This window comes from Aptenodytes patagonicus, chromosome 5, assembly GCF_965638725.1.
Source record: "Aptenodytes patagonicus chromosome 5, bAptPat1.pri.cur, whole genome shotgun sequence".
NCBI classification, from domain to species: Eukaryota; Metazoa; Chordata; class Aves; order Sphenisciformes; family Spheniscidae; genus Aptenodytes; species Aptenodytes patagonicus.
In genome coordinates this window covers 76,724,214-76,739,490 of record NC_134953.1, presented here as the reverse complement: position 1 = coordinate 76,739,490, position 15,277 = coordinate 76,724,214, and the positions used below count along the sequence as shown (strand labels likewise).

General features: G+C 41.3%; 1 protein-coding gene and 1 long non-coding RNA gene across 3 annotated transcripts in view; one reads left to right on the top strand and one right to left on the bottom strand.

Annotated features, from left to right (window-relative positions):
- ABCD3 (ATP binding cassette subfamily D member 3) overlaps positions 1-7,590 on the bottom strand; it is a 36,395-nt gene extending 28,805 nt beyond the window's left edge. For both annotated transcript variants that reach the window (XM_076337778.1, XM_076337779.1), the window contains exon 1: positions 7,429-7,590. In XM_076337778.1, coding sequence (XP_076193893.1) covers positions 7,429-7,544 — 116 coding nt within the window. In that variant the 5' untranslated portion in view covers positions 7,545-7,590. The remainder of the gene's footprint in view (positions 1-7,428) is intronic.
- A 74-nt stretch (positions 7,591-7,664) lies between these two features.
- Positions 7,665-13,297, top strand: LOC143160202 (uncharacterized). The gene is made up of 2 exons (XR_012995349.1): positions 7,665-7,734; positions 8,120-13,297. It is a non-coding gene; the product is annotated as an uncharacterized LOC143160202 (long non-coding RNA).
- The last annotated feature ends 1,980 nt before the right edge of the window (positions 13,298-15,277 follow it).

Genomic DNA, 15,277 nt, shown 5'->3' with positions numbered 1-15,277 from the left:
TTACTGTCTCTAGAAATACCTGTCTCCTTCCAGAACAAAGTTCAGTGGAAACAATCTACACCGATCTAAGCATAACAACAGGGAACTGCAGATGAAGAGAGAGATAAGCAAGACTTCCAGTTTAATGACAGGTGAAGAGGAAATAAGGGTTGGAAAATGTTACGTTGTGCTTAAGTGCAAAAAAAGCTACAAATTTCAGGTCATGCTACCTTCCTCCTGTAAAGTAGGATGACCAGCTTCTGCCCAACACAGTGCAAAGGAAGAATATCTGTTTTAGGGATAAGTAGAGCTTTTCAAAGGGTTGTTACCTCTAAGCAACCTTTGTATTTGTATTTTGCAGACCCTACATTCTAGAATGGCACTGGGCAATTTTCACAGGTTTAAAAAAAAAAACACACAAGATAAATGATTTTGTAATAGTTCACGATTATTTGTGCAGTTTTCAGGTCAGTTTTGCAGTCAAGATACTACTGTGACATTGTAAAGACAGGATACAATTCAAATGACTGAAGATGGAATGCAACAGCATACCTTGTTACAGTGTGAAGAAATAACAGCTATAATGAGAAAAGTATAGCGTCACTCATAGCACGCTCATTGGTAGACACAGCTTCATATTGCATACCCCACACAGAGGAACAGAGAGCAACAGTACAGTTATTTCAGGTCAAGGGCAGCAACCTTACTCAGAAGCCTGGGCACAGTCCAAAAGCATGCCCATTTATACAGTACACCCTGAGCACAAACAGAAACCAAGAGCACAATTTTCTTGGCTCTAGGTTGGTGGCTAGTTGCAGCATAACCAAAAATAATGTAAGGGGAATGCATTCAGGCAACCAAGAAGGGGACTCTTGAGAAGGTCACAGACATCTATGTCACTGCAAGCAGGGGCTCTGAGTTGCTCTGCATTGCTAAAGCTCAAAAAGTTTCTACAAACATTTGAGAAGGTGGCAACAAGGCAGAACTGTTGTATAGGAAATTCTAAGTTTCAGTAGAAGCCTGCATCTCGATAACAAAGTAACATGTAAAGAAAAACCTTAGAGCTATTAGTTTTTTGGTAAGCTTGTGCTCTGGCCTGAGCTGTGGCTGTAGATCTCCCTCATGGGTAACAGTGGAAAAAGACTTCTAGCTAGTTCCCTGCAAAGTGAAAAAAGAAAATAGTTTCACAGTGTCACACACACTTACACTAGATTTTGGCTTAGACAGCAATCATTTTATGCAACTTAATAAGAGAGAAACCACTAATTAACTACCCGGGCCCAAAACAAAGGCAGTCTGAATGCTAGGAGTAGGACTGAGTCATCTGGTTTCTCCTGCCTCCACACCCTCCAGCTGAAGACAGATTTTCTGAGCCCCAGGCAGATTTTTCTACAAGATTGGATTTTAGATGCATTTTCTAGTAATCCTATCTGTACATTTTGTCTTTTTTTTTTTTTTTTTTTAATGCTAGTGCACATACAGCAAGTAGTGGACTGAACAGTCACATTCACATTCTGGATAAACCTACTTCAATGTAGTTGTGTAGAGAGGTGTTCGGAGGTTTTTTGACACTGGCCACCTTTTCACAAAGCAGCACAGGTTCCCTCCTAAAGCTTCTACATACGTGGAAGCAGTCTATTAATCTGCAGCAATGTAATTTCACCCTTCTTGTCAAACAGGCAGGGGGGACTCCAACTAGAACAGGTCCCTTCATGCAAAGTACACTAGCAAGGCTCACCCAAACATCTTCAGAACCTAAAGAAATGAGGCAAACTAAGAAAAGAGAGTAACATCCTAAATACACAAAAACAGAATAAAAATGCATGACTTGCTTCAAGTTACAACTGCCACTTGCTATGTTTAAACTCCTGTGTTATATTTGAAAGCTCCTCCAACTGTTTGAACACGTGTCTATCACTTCTGATTGTACTTGTATCAATTACTTCCAAACTGTAGGTTCACGGGGAGTCTAGCCGATGACTAAGCAGAACATCTACTTCCACTCTGCCAGAAGAAAAAGGCTGAGAAGCCCAGTGACAGGCAAGTGCATAGGTCGTGCGTCACCTAAGATGAACTGTGTAAAACCCTATTTGATATACACTGTGTCAACAACTCTGTTGACCTCCCAACTCAAGTGAGCCTTTCCCCTTGATTTAGCCATGTTTAACCTCTAAAGCCCCAAGCACACGTAGGGGAAGAACAATGTATTTTTCTCTCCACAGGAGGGATGCCGAACATTTGGGTTTCAGAAGTTCAATTTATACAAAATTAAATGTCCATAACCTAATATCCTCTCAGATGCTAATGGACATGGCTGGGCCATAGGAAAGGCCACTGTGTCTAGGAGCGGATTCTAAAGTTTATTTTGTCACCTTTCCATATATTACAAATTCCTTCCTATTAACTCCATTCTGTTTCTTCCCTTTCCCTAATCTTGCAGTTCCAAACTCTTTACCCTAATTACCTTCTATCTCCTTTCAGTCCCTTCTTCCAGCAGAAAGCTGTATGAGTTAAATACCTTCTTTCTGAAAGTAATCCAAGTTCATTCTCCACTTGTGCAAGTACTTTATATTAAACTACATGGATATTCAGGAACAATTCTCACTAGAGGGATAACAGACAATATCCAGCTCCTTTATGTAACACCCCTTAAGGTTTTATTTCTGAAGCAATCAAATCTTAAGCATATTCTGCTGCTTCTTGTTTGAGGCAGTAATGTCTAATATTCAAGCCAAAGCTCATAAAACAGACATGGGATTAGATTTTTGTGGGTGAAAGGTAACACATAAAACTTCATTTTATTTTACGTATGTTGTACATTATTTTTTTCCTTTGACTATCCCATACTGTATAACCCTATTTCAGCATTTACCATCTTTTTGAGTGTTTATATTTAATGTGGGTTTAGTATCTTTGTTTAAAGAACTACTATGTTTAGGTGAACCAAACGGGAAAAGCAGAAATGTAAAGGTTGAGGGGCAGGGGGTGTGAAGAGGGTCTCAGCATTTCAACAGTTTTGGCCTTTTTTTTTTTTTTTAAATATGGCACAAAATATGAACTACAATCCCCACCCAAGCATTGTCAGTAAGGTTGAGACCATCTGTGTTCAATTAAAATAGTAATTCATAGCAACAAACTGCTATACCCTAGTAACAGCAGCTGTTAAAAGAGAAACATTTGTCTTTTGTGTTTGCACACAACCAGACGGTGCTTGTATTACAGTACAAAACATCATTTAGGAAAATAGTAAAGATTAGTTCAAAGTTTTATTTCAATACTTTTTATTACTTGAAAAAAAAATTTTCAAAAAAATCAGTCTTTTCAGACCTTGCTCAGTGACAAAGTCTCGGGCATTAAACTTTTTTCTTGATTTTAACTGATGGGGGACAAAGTACAAAGAACATTGACCTGACCGGCTGGTTTTCCTTCATTTTTCCACTCTATAAATCTTTCTCCAATATTCAATAGTGAAAAAAAAAAAAACCAGAACCACTGGTCTTTAAAACAGATTTATGAGTCATTTCTCTAAATGGAGGTGACATTTTCAACTGTCAGACACTGATCATCAGTGCTGGAGTCATGGAATTCCATTTGCAGAAACAGCTCATGATGGATTAAAGTCATGATTGGTTTTTCCTGTATCATATACCCAGGATAATGTAGTCTTTCAAACAAGACAACTTCTTATGATTCTAAAAACCCCAAATACTACAACTGAAGTCATAACTGCATTTACATATAACAACTTCCCCCCCTCCCAAGAAGAAATGAAGTTTTTCCAAGGAAACAGACTTCTTGAGGACAGCAACTCGAATAGAAAAACAGTGCATTTTTCTTTCCGCACTTTACTCCAAGGAAGTAACGTGGAATACTAACAGGTTACTATAAGCAAACAGCTCTATGTTGTTCTACTTTGGAGGATTTTAGAAAGTTGTGGTTAAAATATATTCTGAAGTGCAAGCAATACCACCTCTCAATCCTTCAAAACTGATGAGTGATGTAATAGCTCTTACGGAAGAACATCTGTGACTAATCCAGTTAGCACTAATTAAGTGATCTTTGACCTACTAAGGTAGGTTAGCATAACACATACAGCTTAATTATTCATACATTACTACTTGATATGAGTTGTACTGGACCTTGCCCCTATTGTCTGGCAGCAGCAAAGTAGGTGAAAGTTGCCTCTTCTTTCCTTCCTGTTATCATTTCTATAACTGATTATTCTATATCAAAAGTAACACACACAACATGAAAAGTCTAAGATAACTTTTTTATTGCACATTCAAACACATTTGATTTGCTAGAAGAAGATTTTTTAATTTATATGTTATTTTACTTTTCAACTTTGGCCAGCAGTGATACTGAACTATTGCTGACATTCCAGCAAAAACTAAAAAAAAAAAAAGCACACAAAATAAAACAGAAAACAGACAGTTATTCCAGGAAAACATGATATAATATACATACTTTATGTTCAAAATAAGATATGCTAAGCATAAATACTTAAGTGTGTATTCTTAAATAAACTATGTGAGGAAAGAATAAGTTTTGCAGGTAAAGTTTACAGTTGCGCTAGAACACTTCCATGGTTCACTTGAATGTTAAGGCCAGTGTTTTGCTGTTTATATTCAAGTCTGCAACATTCACCTTTGCCCTTAGGGAGCTCAACACTAGAATTTCACCTTCCAGAACTCAAGAAGCTGAAATTCATCTCACACTAACATGACACAACATCTTCAGGCATGATATACCAAGGTGAACACAGGAATTCACACACATAAAACTAAATAACCACTGTTCCTCACACACTTCACTCAGTTAACCTCAAGCAGGAAATGCACTACCACGCCTCTTCCAGACTACCTAGACTGCAAGTGAAATTCTTCTCCACAGGAATAACTAAATAAATTCAGGACAGCCGTACCCTCCCAACTTCTCCCTCTTCCCAAACAGGCAGAGAGAAATACAACACAGAAATTAGAGGGCACACTAGGCCCTGGAGATTTTTATCGTTACTGCACAAAGGTTTGCCACTTGTTATTATATGTCAGCATCATATACTACCACAACTATGCTGGAATACATAAAGATTTGGCACAATGACAATCCTTTCCAAAAGTATGCTATAATTTACATTAGCAACAAAGCATTAAGAAATGAATGATAAATGAACTAATGAAACGAAAGGAGGATGAGGCAATGGTAATACCTGGATGCTTTGTCTAAGGCTGGTGGTATAGGCAATGTAGCTTACCTACTGCCTAGTCTAGATAGGTAGCATTCTGTAAGGCTCCTGGCAAGGTTTGCCTCACGGGGAAACATGGAGACAAGAACGAAGACCAGTGGGCAAAAACCACGCTCAAAAATAGCATTCAAGCAGCGGCACAGCTATTATTGAAACAACTGAATGTTGGATGTTAAGAGTCTGGAATCTATGGCCACAATACAGTACCAGGAGTAAATAAGACCTAAGCTGTGGAGGGACTCAAAAGCGTAAAGCAACACATAGGCACAAGTGGAACAATCAATTTTGCAAGCATGGTACTTATTTTAGCAACTGCATTTCTAATAGATTTGAGAATGCAAAATGGCTTGAGAGAGGAAGATTACAGCAGCAAAGGATGAGGTATCAGAAAGACTGCAGTACAGATAGAGGAAAAGGGACGGATTAGCTCAGGCTATTTCAACTCCATTCAACTGCTGAATTAGCTGGAACATAATTCATAAATTATCTCCACTTTCCAATTCTCACTCGTCTTGTAATAGTGTTTGGTTCACCTAATACATACGAATGCCTCAGATTTTTAACACTATACCTAGGAAAATCAAGATTCATACAGGAAGGACGCATTCCAAATATAGTCTTCAGCATTAAGGCTCACACTTTCAGTATATTGACTCTCAGGCTAATAGATGCATTGCCATTGTCAAGTCCTGCACAGCAACATCAGAAGATGTGCAAGCAAAACAGTTTATGGGGACAACCCAGGACCCACATTATATTTATTTCAGGGATAGGAAGATTACTCTGGACAAGTTCTAGCCTGCTCCTGTCAAATGTATGCTACTAGTAGTGGGAATATACTAAATGCACTTCAGAACTACACTGGACTTGCATTTACAGTTGAAGATGTGCTCCGATCCTCATGTAATCTCGTTTGCGTGCTCCAAGATCACTCCTCAATAAAGGCAGAGCGAGGTAGGTGTGGACAACTGGGAGACTCACTTTAAAAGAATACTCTTGATCTGAATTAAAACGTAGATGCTCCCAGAACATTTGTATAGCCTAGTCTTTCTTACAAACACCATTATAATGCATTAAGCGTGAAAATCTTGCACTGCAGTCAGTAACTCTCACAGCTCACCATTTCTATGCCTTTCTATATAGCTTTTCTCCTTTTTTCCAACAGTGTTTCACTAAATTAAGCAGAGATACCTGAAAAATATCATCCCTCCCTAGGAGTTTGATAGAAGAGCAACTCTCAGCAACAGTTTGGGATCTTGTTTCTACTCTCATGCAAACAACGTAAGGTAGCAAATGCATGAATTGTTAGCAGTATATCAATTTCTGACATGTTGTATGACAAAGTTACCTAACTTCATGAAGCAGCCCTTGAAGATACCACGTGTATGAAAGGAATTAGGTAAAATAAAACTGGATTGTTGCTTAATCGCAGGTATGGTATTACTTAAGTCTGTTAAGTAAGTCCATTTCACCATCGAGATCTAGCACCAGGGTAAGTTTGTAGCAGCTACACGGTATCTAACTGTACTACTGTAACATACCGGGTCTTTAGCTTACGGTCAATAATCTAGAGCCACACATACACTCGAATCATGAAAGGATTGAGTCTGAGGTATATTCTTCATCTGCCACACTTTATGGTACCCAAGTGCTTCACAGGCGATTAACAAATACACAGCCTAGCACACGTATGCCAGCAAGGCATCCTCACAGGCAACGTAACCAGATGGTACCTCTCTGAAATTGTGATCCGTGTACCTTATTGCCACACGGCAGCATTAAAACAACAGCTGGGGTCCATTATTTGCCTATGCAGATAGGGCGTCCTAGGACATCCCTAGGAGTCAACTGTTCGTTAATATTAGCTCACAGTCAGGAAAATGGAGAAAACTAATATAATTGGAGTAACGAGGTGGCGGCGGTTGGACACTCGCAAGAGCGGCATCGACTGCGCCTCAGGGGAGGCCGGAGGGGGAAGCAGCCCGGCCCCTCTCCACAGGGACCACCTCCCCGGGAGGAGGGTGTCGGCAGCAGCGCCCCGTAACAGCAGGGACGCGGGCTGCCCCTCCGTCAGGCCGAGAGCCGAGGAGGGCGACCACAGCTCCCGCTTGCCTCGGCCTCCCAGCGCTCGCACTGCGGCTCAGCCCCCGGCGCCCCTCCCGCCCCGCGCACCCCAGGCCTGGCCCCCGGCCCTCCCCGCTCACCCGTGCTGGGCCGCCGCCCGCCGCTTGTTGAGCAGGCAGAGGAGCGCGCAGGCGGCGGCGGTGGCGCCGGCGATGGCGGAGTGGCGCACGGTGAGGTACTTGCTGTAGGCGGCCATGGCGCGAGTGCAGCCGCGGAGCCCAGCCGAGCCGAGCGGAGCCGAGGCCAGCCGAACGGGCGCAGGGAATGCCGGGAGGGGGGCGGCGCCCACCCGGCCTCGCCTCCGCCGGCGGGACAGCCGGCAGCACGCCGCGCCGGGCTTCGCCTGGGGAGCGACGGCGCGGGCAGGTTGTGCAACGGCGGCGACGGTAATTACCGCTCCTTCCCCATCTCCCACGCCAGCGGGCGCGCCCCCGCGGCGGGCGAAATGGAAGGGGCGTTTCCTCCTGCGCCAGCGGGGCCGGGCCTGCCGCCGGCTGTCCTCGCCTGGAGGTCGGGCCTTCCCCCGCGCCCCGCCGGCGCCGCGGCCTCAGCTTACGTTTTAATTTTCTCTGGCATCTTCGGCTTGGCACCTCCTGCCGTGTGGGGCTCCGGCCGCTCGCTTCCACGGGGGGTCGTTGTGCGGGGTGTGCAGCGTGATTTCTGAGTGAATTACGAATGCCGCATCAGCGTGGCGACGGTAGACCAAATAAACCTTTAAGAGAGACTTCGATGTAAGTTTTGCCACGCTGTCTCCTTTTTTTTTTTTTTTAGGGCCGTGAGAGGAGCTGCCACAGAGGACTTTCAGGCAGAGGGTGGAAGGAGTTGTCACCTGTGTAAGTCCAGGAAAACAATCCCCGTCGCGGGCAGAGCTGCGCCGGGTACAGCCGGAGGTACCAGCCAGCCTTCTCCCACAGAACCAGCTACGCTCGCACAGGTGCTTCTTCCAGCAGAGTTAGTGACAGTTCGCCGAGTCGAGCTATCCCAGCAAAAACACCCATGCCAGCGTAACTATTTACACTGGACCTTCCCCTGTGGTCACGTCCCTCAGAAAGACACCTGGCATTGTGTATGAAGCGGCTGTACTTTCTACAGGAACTGGTCGGTTATGTATTTAAAGCCTGTATTGGTGCAGTGGTTAACACTGACATGACAAAACAATTTCGCTGGTCAAACTTAAATGCAGATCAAAATGCGTTTAGAATCAATGTATCTATTTTTAGCCTAAAAAAAGGTTTTCATGCAGGCCTTTAAAAACACTTGAATACCTTTGAATGTTGTGCTTTTGTTATTGTAGTATAAGAGTGTGCGCATAGGTCAGTCCATTTATCGAGTGTTCCTGTTCCTTTCAAATATGTCTGCCTGGAGTAGCAGGGCTGAAGCTGCGGTTTGATGAGAAGTAATCTCTGTGTCTTCATTGTGAGTCACCACGTACACTTTTCTTTCTCGCTCCCCGTCTTTGGTATCATCAGGCATTCTGGGGCAAGTTTATGTTTTGATGTAAAAGCTGGAGTCTCAAAACACCAAATTGTTCACATTTTCTAGAGCACTAGAGTCAGGACTACTGAGTCTAGTTCTCTGGCACTTGTTCCGTGACCTTGGACAAATCAGTAATCTCCCTGCTTTAAAATATCTGCTGTACATTGGTGTTTTGGGGAAAAAAAAAAAAAAAACTATTTAAAGTGTTTCTGATCCTCAAGAAAAATACACAGCAGAATCACACAGCATTAATAAAGTAATCTTGTTTTATAAAATGAATGTTTGTAAAAATACCTTGGTTTTTTAAATCTTAGATACTTTGGCAGTAGGTAAATATAAGAACCTAAAAAGAGGTAGTTTCTTCATCAAAGTAAACTGCTTATATTCAGATCATTACAAAAATGAAAATTTCTACAAGTTTTCAGGTTTACTGAATCTTTAAAGTACAGGTTTTCTGCTACTTTTAATCTCAATCTGTGCAGAGATCAAGAGCGCTGCGATATCGCTACGCGTTTCTTTACAAGTCCTCTTCCCTCCCAAGCTTAGGTTGGTTGTACCCTTCCACAGAGCTAGCTATCTAACATAGCCTAACTTTGTTTACATACATTGTCCATCTATTTGGGCCACGCTGACCTTTGTTGTTTGCATGACTGCATGACTTGTGTTCTGCTATGTTTGTCTTCTGCAGTGTCCTTATCCCACTTTTTAAGGCTAGCCAATACCGTGTCCTATTACGTTTCATTTCTTGTCTAACTTGTCCTTAAATAATTTCACATACACCTATCATCTTCTAAGAAACTTGTCTCGTGCATCCAGTCCTCCACTGTTTCTTCTGCTGCCTCCGCTCTTGAATGTTGCTTTTTTTCAGAATAACTTTGTTAGCATGATTAATAAATGGGCACTTAGTTCAAAACATGAGGTTTTTATTGATCCGTTATTTCATCAGTTTCCAACAACACTCATGGCTAAGCGTATCCTTGATAAAATCACCCACACTGATCAAATGTTTTTGTGACAAAAGCTCCTTTTGTTCTGTAATTTGAGATCTGCTGCATTTCAATACTTTATACAGTGGAGCCGTTTTGTTTTCTTGGTATTCTTGGTACAAGTCAACTGGGAGAGTTTTCCAAGGTAGCAAATAACAGCAACATTAATTCAAATGTATCTCAAATGTAAAAGCTAGAGGTGGAAAGGTAGCTTGGAAGAAAACAAAGCAAAGAGTACCACGCCTGTCACCTGTATTAATAATAGTGTGTGTAGCTTCTCTGAAGAAACAAGATCAAATTGACAGCTGTGCTTTTAATACGGTCCGTGGTATGGTTCAAACTTCTTACTAGCTATGTGAGAACATCCATAGAAAGCAAGCTATTTAAATGAGAAAGTGCAATCTGGAAGACTGAAGCCTGTAGGAAGAAGGTGGCATATTTACTAGTGAAGCCTTAACACCCTATAATGGACATCAGGAGACCTCATAACAGCACGTGTTAGGCTATGGTCCCGTGTCTGAAGTGTTAAGCAGCAGTATCTGCCTAAGCAGTTCTTCAATTTCACAACTTAAAAAAAAAAAAGTCTGCTTAATAAAAAGTAGTAATAAAATTGCTGAAGAGTTCAGATTCTCAAGTCATGTCCTCAGCCAATCTTGATTTTAGCCAGCTGAGTTTTAAGGAGTGAGTCAAAGTCAGGAATATAAGAAATTGTTATGGAGTGAATATTTTGTCCCACTAATAGTATGTGAATACATTTTTTTAAATGGAGTCCAGGTTAACAAATAAGAAGATGCTCTGATTTGGTTTCTCTCAGAACAGGAAAAACCTGTATTATTTGCTGTTGGCACTTGGCATACAACACCCAACTATATCCTGAGAACAACATATCATCTAATAATTAAATGAAAAATCATGTTGTTTATTGTAGGTCCAATGTAACAAACATTAATATCAGGGAGAGCAATTTACAAATGTTGTGAAACATGGCAGAAGAATGAGATTAATTTATGTAACTTGAGGTAAGCTGTAAGATCATGACACTGTAACCATGTACGTTAGTTAAATTTGAAGGTAATTTGTATAGTGCTGGTCTCCATTCTGTAGCCTTGCACTTGCTTAATTTTTAAGTCCATATAAATTCAGTAAGATTGTTCACTTGTTTAATGTTAGTAAAGTACTATGATATTTGAAAACTTAATAACTAGTGGAGCAAGCATGACAGTTCCAGGGATTGATGTGGTCTCTTTTGGGAAATCTGTGTTACCTCTTAGGTATATCTCTTAGTTGTAGAATTTGGCATGGTTTGCAGGGAAATTAATGAACTGCTCTATTAATGCAGTCATCAGCGTTAAGTGATAAGGTTTTGTCATTCTGCTGAAGTGCTATACCAGGGTATTAGTTTGTTGCTTGATTTTCAACCGAAGGAAATTATACATCTGAAGTCGAGCTACATTTAATTATGTATCAGTTCATATATGTGTGTATGTGTGTATATGGATAATGACACGGACTATTCCCAATGACAGCCTCATCGATACAGCTAATATCAACCAAAGGGAACCATTATATGTTTAGTCACTTCATACAACTTGAAACTCCAGTGTGGGTGAAGTAATGTGGATATGGTATCAGCCGCTCAAAACCCGTAAGCCTCCGCTTCCATGAAACGTAGGCTGATTATAACACAGGTTTGAACTTCAGAGTGGGGCCTACAGGGTGAAATTGAAATGGACATAAAATCTCTTTGATCTGCAGAACAGAGAGAGAAGACATGCTTCCATTTCTTTGTGTCTCCTGTTTGCTCTTCTTGTTCTTGCCCTTTTCATACCCACCTTTTGCATGCCCTTCAGCTGATTGGGATGTTACGGGAACTTAAGATGTGGGAAGGTGCTCTTTCTGAGCAGAAAGTAAAATTTGGGAATAATGTGGGGAGAAGAAGATAAGGGGCGTAGAGAAAAAAAATGCTTAGAAAGCTTAGGATGTACAGAGCATTGGCTTTTAAACATATTGACGCTTGCAAACTTTCTGTGCCATTACTGCCTTACTTCCCCACTGTACGGGGATAGGAGTACTTGTCCTAACCTTTATTAATTGAGACCATAACCCGCAAGAGCTTAATTCCTACACACAAGTCTACTTTCTGCATTTCCTTGATTTCTGACCGTATTTTTTGCTTACACCTGTTTTTTTAATGTGACTGTGATCTATCGTCTATAAAAACAACTCTTACCTCAACTTAATACCTCATGCCTTTCCAAAATACAAGACGACAGATCATTTTTTATAAGCACAGCTCATAAATTTGAAAGTCCAGGTGAAAATGTGGAAGTACATAGGAATTACCATTATTAGATCAGACTCACAAATTATCTGGTCTCCTGTCTGTACATGGATAGCATCAGATACTCTGAAAGACAGTGTAGACTCCACACATCTGCTTTCATACTGGATCTTAGTCTAATTTCAAACATTTACGCTCTTAGTTCTAAAGTACGGTGCTTGACATCCATCCTAATTTTTGTTGTCATTAAGTATTATAATTACTCATATTCTGCTGGTCCAGAAAATGCACCTAATATTTCAGGTGAGAGCAAACCACTGATTTGTAGCAAGAATTCCATTTTATTTTACTTACTGTTTTCATTGGCTTTTCCTGTTAGCTGGTTTCTGGTTTTGACTGTTTTACAGAAAGATGTCTTCACTGAGCTGTCCATACTGATGCTTAAAATGCTGATACTCCTTTCGTAAGTCAATATCGTTGGACAATCTGTGTGAAATAAATACAGAATTAGACTTTTCCTCCAAAATGCAGTACTCTGCATTTCTTAACAGACAGTGTCAGTTAGCATTTGGTGCTTCACTTGCCTACCTTGTTTGGATTAGGTGAGTGGGTAGAAAAATGGTAACTGAAACTAAATGTTCCTGTTTAGCTTGTTCAGTTTTTTTCCTGAAGTGAATGACAGCTCAGTTTGATCTTGACACCTTTCGGTGATCTGAAAGCCAAGGTATTTCACTGCTCAACATTTATTTTTAGCTGATCTCAAATATTGTATTGTTTTATGTTTTATTAGATACATAAAATAGAAGACAAGAAGTCATAGATGTTAACTTCCTATCGTACTTACAATAGTACTTGGTTAAAACCCTTTTTCATCAAATAGTGAAAAAACTGAAGGAAGTTTTTAAGGCACAGTTTACTGAAAAGGCATTCATGAACAGTATAATGGATCTTTGCAAAGTCAAGGTGTCAAGTTTGATATCTGAATTCAGTAATTTAAACAAAGGCATTTCAAACAGGTTTACAACTAATTCCTGTTTCCTAGGTAGAGCTGTTATTCTTTTAGGGAGATTGCCCCACAATTCCTCTATAAGTAGTGCTTTTCAGCTGTTTATATTTTGCTGATTTATAATGATGCAAACTGAAAGTTGGCAGAAATTTTCTGCCTCAGCTTGGATGTTAATTTCTTTAATAAAAGATGTCATGCCAGTGTGGTCCAATTATTTCTGAGAATGAAGCAATGGAAAAATAAATTACTTTCAATGTATTAAGAAAATGACCTAAGCTTTTAGGTCACTGTGCTTTATTGCCATGCTTTGCAATGCAGACTCGAATTTGGCAGAGACTAGCTTATACAAGAGAGACATAACTTTTGAAAAACTGTGTCATCATCACCATTTGTGCTATGGTTCCTTCTTATTCCAGGTGATGAAGCTTGAATTGTTATAACTGCTCAAAAAAAGTCATATCCCTCTCTCATACTTGGTCAAGAGGTATCAGACATTAGGTTTAAATCATAACAATTTCATCAGACCCATCTTTCTGTTTTCCAGAAACTATGGCCACAAATACATATTATGATGATGTGTTCTCTACACAAAGTATAATTTGTTTTTAACATTGGTAATTGTTGTGGTTTAACCCGGCAGGCAGCTAAACACCACACAGACATTCACTCACTTCCCCCCCGCAGTGGGATGGGGGAGAGAATCAGGAAGAAAAACCCTAAAATTCGTGGGTTGAGATAAAGACAGTTTAGTAGGACAGAAAAGGAAGGGAAAATAATAGTAATAATAATAATGAAAAAAGAACACACAAAATAGGTGATGCACAGTACAATTGCTCACCACCCGCTGACCGATGCCCAGCCAGTCCCCGAGCAGCGGCCCCCCCGGCCAGCTTTCCCCAGTTTATGTGCTGAGCGTGACGGCACATGGTATGGAATGTTTCTTTGGCCAGTTTGGCTGTGCCCCCTCCCAGCTTCTTGTGCCCCTCCAGCCTTCTCAGTTGGTAGAGCATGGGGAGCTGAAAAGTCCTTGACTAGTGTCAGCACTGCTCAGCAACAACTAAAACATCGGTGTGTTATCAACATTGTTCTCATCCTAAATCCAAACCACAGCACTGTACCAGCTACTAGGAAGAAAATTAACTCTATCCCAGCCAAAACCAGGACAGTATCCACCCCTTATTGTATGCCATCTACCTCATGCCCAGGTCCCACACTTTCCAACACATCCAAATTAATCACCACCGCCTTTCCTGTATTTTGATACATACACACAGATATCATTCCCTTAGTCTATGGGCCATCCCTCTAAAACGTTCGTTGAGTTCATTTCGTCCGTGACTTTGGGCTCCATCTGTCATAACAGTCATTCAGGGCAGGAGAGGTGGTGTGTGGTGTTGGATTGCTGCATGCTGAAGCCAGTTCTGGTTCCATTATCGCTGCGCTTGTCCAGTTCTATCATGACTGCACTTTGCTGAGTTTCATCAAAGTTCATTCTTCATTAATCTAGGTGATTCCTACCATAATACTGTTGATAAGGCATATAGCCACCATAAAAATGATGATATACAGTGTAATATAGCAATTAACATCATACAATTTAATTCATTGGCTATTCTCACCCAAAATCAAATCCCCTTGAGGTACGCATTGGACTTCCCCATCCTCCCGCATCACCCACCAAGTGCACCCAGGTCCCTGAGCAAAAGCAATTCCACAAATGGGTTTGCCTTTGCCCGAGGCAGGAATAACCCAGACTGCCTTCCCCAGCATATTTTTTACATGCACTACAGGGACTTTATCCCCTTCTACAGTACGTAAAAGTTTTGACTGGGCAGGGCCTGCTCGATTGGCAGATCCCCGAGTGTTGACTGACCAGGTGGCCTTTGCTAAATGTGTCCCCCAATGTTTGAACGTCCCACCACCCATGGCTCTCAGTGGAGTCTTTAACAGTCCATTGCATCGTTTGATTTTCCCGGAGGCTGGTGCATGACAGGGGATGTGATACACCCACTCAATGCCATGATCCTTGGCCCAAGTGTTTATGAGGTTGTTTCGGAAATGAGTCCCATTGTCTGACTCAATTCTTTCTGGGGTGCCATGTCGCCATAGGACTTGCTTTTCAAGGCCCAGGATAGTGTTCCGGGCGGTGGCATGGGGCACGGGATATGTTTCCAGCCATC